This window comes from Gekko japonicus, unplaced genomic scaffold (genome assembly GCF_001447785.1).
Source record: "Gekko japonicus isolate JY-2015 unplaced genomic scaffold, Gekko_japonicus_V1.1 scaffold3687, whole genome shotgun sequence".
Taxonomy (NCBI): domain Eukaryota; kingdom Metazoa; phylum Chordata; class Lepidosauria; order Squamata; family Gekkonidae; genus Gekko; species Gekko japonicus.
The window spans coordinates 50,839-54,875 of record NW_015171006.1 but is presented as its reverse complement, the minus strand read 5'-3'; the positions used below and the strand labels follow the sequence as shown (position 1 = coordinate 54,875).

The 4,037-nt window shown below is 54.7% G+C and overlaps 1 protein-coding gene across 1 annotated transcript in view; it reads left to right on the top strand.

Moving 5' to 3' along the window:
* Window positions 1-4,037, top strand: part of FLNC (filamin C) — a 96,550-nt gene that overhangs the window by 60,672 nt on the left and 31,841 nt on the right. Inside the window, exons 28-29 of the mRNA XM_015419014.1 lie at window positions 299-400; window positions 1,868-1,967. Coding sequence (XP_015274500.1) covers window positions 299-400; window positions 1,868-1,967 — 202 coding nt within the window. The remainder of the gene's footprint in view (window positions 1-298; window positions 401-1,867; window positions 1,968-4,037) is intronic.

Below are 4,037 nucleotides of genomic sequence, written 5' to 3'. Positions count from 1 at the left end.
TATATATATAAGAAAATATTTGATCACCTTGTCTTAAAATATTTTATTCATCATGTTAAAACAAAACATTCCATAATCAATTTCTTTTCTTTTTTCTTTTTTCAATTTTTCTAATTTTTCGGGAAAAAACAAAAAAAGGCTTCAGGAAAAAAACGGGAAAAAAATGTTTCCCCCCCAATTTTTCCGGGTTTTTTCCGGACCTTCACATCTCTACTCCGGACACCCGACAGTTCCGTGGATCTCCACGGGTGGCTGTGTTGCCGGCGCTTCTATTGACCTGTCCCTTACTTCCCACCAGGCCTGTGACGCCGCCCCCCACGTCGAGGAGCCCTGCAACAGCGTCCAACTCCAGCAGCCTTTCCCGGCTCACCATGCCGGTGCTGGCTACCCCACACACTGGGTACCAAGAGCCTGTCCTTGCCTCTCAGCCTCTCTCTGTTCTTGCTGCCTCTCTCCTTCTCCCCGGGGGGCGGGGCAGCAGCGGTTCTCCTGGTGTTGTCCCCGCAGAGTATCTGGTATCCAAGCTGTCAGGACTGTACCCAAATCTTGGCCCACCTTCTATGCCCCCGACTCAACAGGTTTCCTTGGGCAAGTGCGAAATGACACCCCCGGAGCCCTGGCTTGAACAGGTGTGATATGGACACCAGGACCAAGCAGGAAGTGATGAGAAAGACCTCAGCCTGAGACCCTGGAGAGCTGTAAAGAGGGGCTGTGGCTCAGTGGCAGAGCGTCTGCCTGGCATGCAGAAGGTCCCAGGTTCAATCCTGGCCATCTGCAGTTAAAAAGGACCAGGCAGGAGGTGATGGGAGAGACCTCCGCCTGAGACCCTGGAGAGCTGTAAAGAGGGGCTGTGGCTCAGTGGCAGAGCGTCTGCCTGGCATGCAGAAGGTCCCAGGTTCAATCCTGGCCATCTGCAGTTAAAAAGGACCAGGCAGGAGGTGATGGGAGAGACCTCCGCCTGAGACCCTGGAGAGCTGTAAAGAGGGGCTGTGGCTCAGTGGCAGAGCGTCTGCCTGGCATGCAGAAGGTCCCAGGTTCAATCCTGGCCATCTGCAGTTAAAAAGGACCAGGCAGGAGGTGATGGGAGAGACCTCCGCCTGAGACCCTGGAGAGCTGTAAAGAGGGGCTGTGGCTCAGTGGCAGAGCGTCTGCCTGGCATGCAGAAGGTCCCAGGTTCAATCCTGGCCATCTGCAGTTAAAAAGGACCAGGCAGGAGGTGATGGGAGAGACCTCCGCCTGAGACCCTGGAGAGCTGTAAAGAGGGGCTGTGGCTCAGTGGCAGAGCGTCTGCCTGGCATGCAGAAGGTCCCAGGTTCAATCCTGGCCATCTGCAGTTAAAAAGGACCAGGCAGGAGGTGATGGGAGAGACCTCCGCCTGAGACCCTGGAGAGCTGTAAAGAGGGGCTGTGGCTCAGTGGCAGAGCGTCTGCCTGGCATGCAGAAGGTCCCAGGTTCAATCCTGGCCATCTGCAGTTAAAAAGGACCAGGCAGGAGGTGATGGGAAAGACCTCCGCCTGAGATTTCGGGAACCTCTGCCAATCTGAGTAGACAATACTGACCTTGATGGACCCAGGGTCTGATTCGGTAGAAATAGCAGCCTGCCATTTCCCCACCTGGGGCCATTTTCTTTCCTCTTTCTTGGGGTGTATATATATATATATTTGCTTTCACGCTGTCCTTTTGCAGCTCTGCCTCCTTCGACCTGCTTGTTCCACCCCCAGCTCTGTTGGGGCCATGGTCCTCCTTCTCCTTCACTTCTCCTTGGATGCTGTTTTGTGCTCTGTACTTAGCGCTCTCTCTCTCTCTCTCTCTCTACCACCCTGGCCTGTTTTCTCTCCCTGCTCCCCCTTTCCGGACTCCTCACCAGGCCACGGACGAGCCCGTCGCCCCTCCGGAGAGCGTGGATTCCATGCTGCGGCCCTTCAACCTGGTCATCCCCTTCACCGTGCAGAAGGGGGAGATCACAGGTAATGGATTGGGCGCGTGGATGTGGGGCAGAGCTGGGGGTTGGGGGGCTTGTTTGGTGTCGTGGTTAAGTGTGCGGACTCTAATCTGGGAGAACCGGGTTTGATTCCCCACTCCTCCACTTGCACCTGGCTGGGTGACCTTGGGGAAGCAGTAGCTCTGATAAGAGCTGTTCTTGAAAAAGAGCAGTTTCTGTCAGAGCTCTCTCAGCCCCACCCACCTCACAGGGTGCCTGTTGTGGGGAGGGGAAGGGAAAGGAGTTTGTAAGCCGCTCTGTGACACCTTTGGGTAGTGAAGGGCGGGGTAGAAATCCAATCTCCTCCTCCTCCTTCCTCCTCTTCTTCTGAGAGTCAGTTTGGTGTAGTGGTTAAGGGCGTGGACTCTAAGCTGGGAGAACCGGGTTTGATTCCCCACTTCTCCACTTGCACCTGGCTGGATGACCTTGGGCAAGCTGTGGTTCTGATAAGAGCTGTTTTTGAAAAAGAGCAGTCTCTGTCAGAGCTCTCTCAGCCCCACCTACCTCACAGGGCGTCTGTTGTGGGGAGGGGGAGGGAAAGGAGTTTGTGAGCCACTCTGAGACACCTTTGGGGAGTGAAGGGCGGGGTAGAAATCCAATCTGTTCTTCTTCCTCCCATGGGGTGGATGCGGGGTCCCAGCTCATGCGTTGGAGAAGAGGAGCCTGGGTTCGAAATAATGCCCTATGAGGAAAAGCTGAAGAGTCTGGGACTTTTCCGTTTAGACAGGCCTGGGTTTTTTTGGTTCTTTTTTTTTTTGAAGAAAGAGGTGCCGGAACTCTCTAGAGGGAAACGAATGTTTCAATCTGTATACTGAAAACGCACGAACTTTTAAAACGTTTTAAAAAGAATTTCGTCGAAGAGGTTCCGGAAGTCCATTTCGGTGTGTTCCCCCAGAAAAAAAAAGCCTTGCATGTAGAAAAGAGACGACTAAAGGGGGACACGATAGAGGTTTATAAAACTATGCATGGAGTGGAGAGAGCGGACACTGAGAACTTTTCCTCCCTCTCCGAAAAAAGTAGAACTCAGGGGCATCCGATGAAGCTGACGGGCAGTAGGTTCAGGACAGACAAAAGGAGAGACTACTTTACACAGAGAGGGATTCAAATGTGGGATTCGCTGCCAGAGGATGGAGTGATGGCCACAGGAACAAACAGCTTTAAAAGGTTCAGATTCAGGGGATCAGACAGATTCATGGAGGAGAAATCTATCAATGGCTATTAGCCGTGGTGACTGAGGGGAACCTCCACATTCAGAGGCAGTCAAGCTCTGAATCCCAGAGCCAGGACGCAACATCCGGGGAAGGCCTCGGCCTCTCTGCCCTGTTGTTGGCCCTCCAGAGGGACTGGCTGGCCACTGGGTGAGACAGGATGCTGGACTAGATGGACCCTCACTGCTCTGATCCAGCAGGGCTCTTCTGAGGTTCTTACGAAGGCCTCAGCCTCTCTGCCCTGCTGTTGGCCCTCCAGAGGAACTGGCTGGCTCCTGTGTAAGACGGGGTGCTGGACTAGGTGGACCCTCCCTGGTCTGACCTAGCAGGGCTCTTGTCCTGTTCTTAGGAAGGCCTCGGCCTCTCTGCCCTGCTGTTGGCCCTCCAGAGGGACTGGTTGGCCCCTGTGTGAGACGGGAGGCTGGACTAAATGGACCCTCACTGGTCTGATCCAGCAGGGCTCTTCTGATGTTCTTATGAAGGCCTCGGCCTCTCTGCCCTGTTGTTGGCCCTCCAGAGGAACCGGTTGGCCCCTGTGTGAGGCAGGATGCTTCACTGGATGGACCTTTGGTCTGACCCAGCAGGGCACTTCTGATGTCCTTACGAAGGCCTCAGCCTCTCTGCCCTGCTGTTGGCCCTCCAGAGGAACTGGCTGGCTCCTGTGTGAGACGGGGTGCTGGACTAGGTGGACCCTCCCTGGTCTGACCTAGCAGGGCTCTTGTTCTGTTCTTAGGAAGGCCTCAGCCTCTCTGCCCTGCTGTTGGCCCTCCAGGGGAACTGGCTGGCCCCTGTGTGAGACAGGAGGCTGGAGCAGATGGACCCTCAGTGGTTTGACCCAGAAGGGCTCT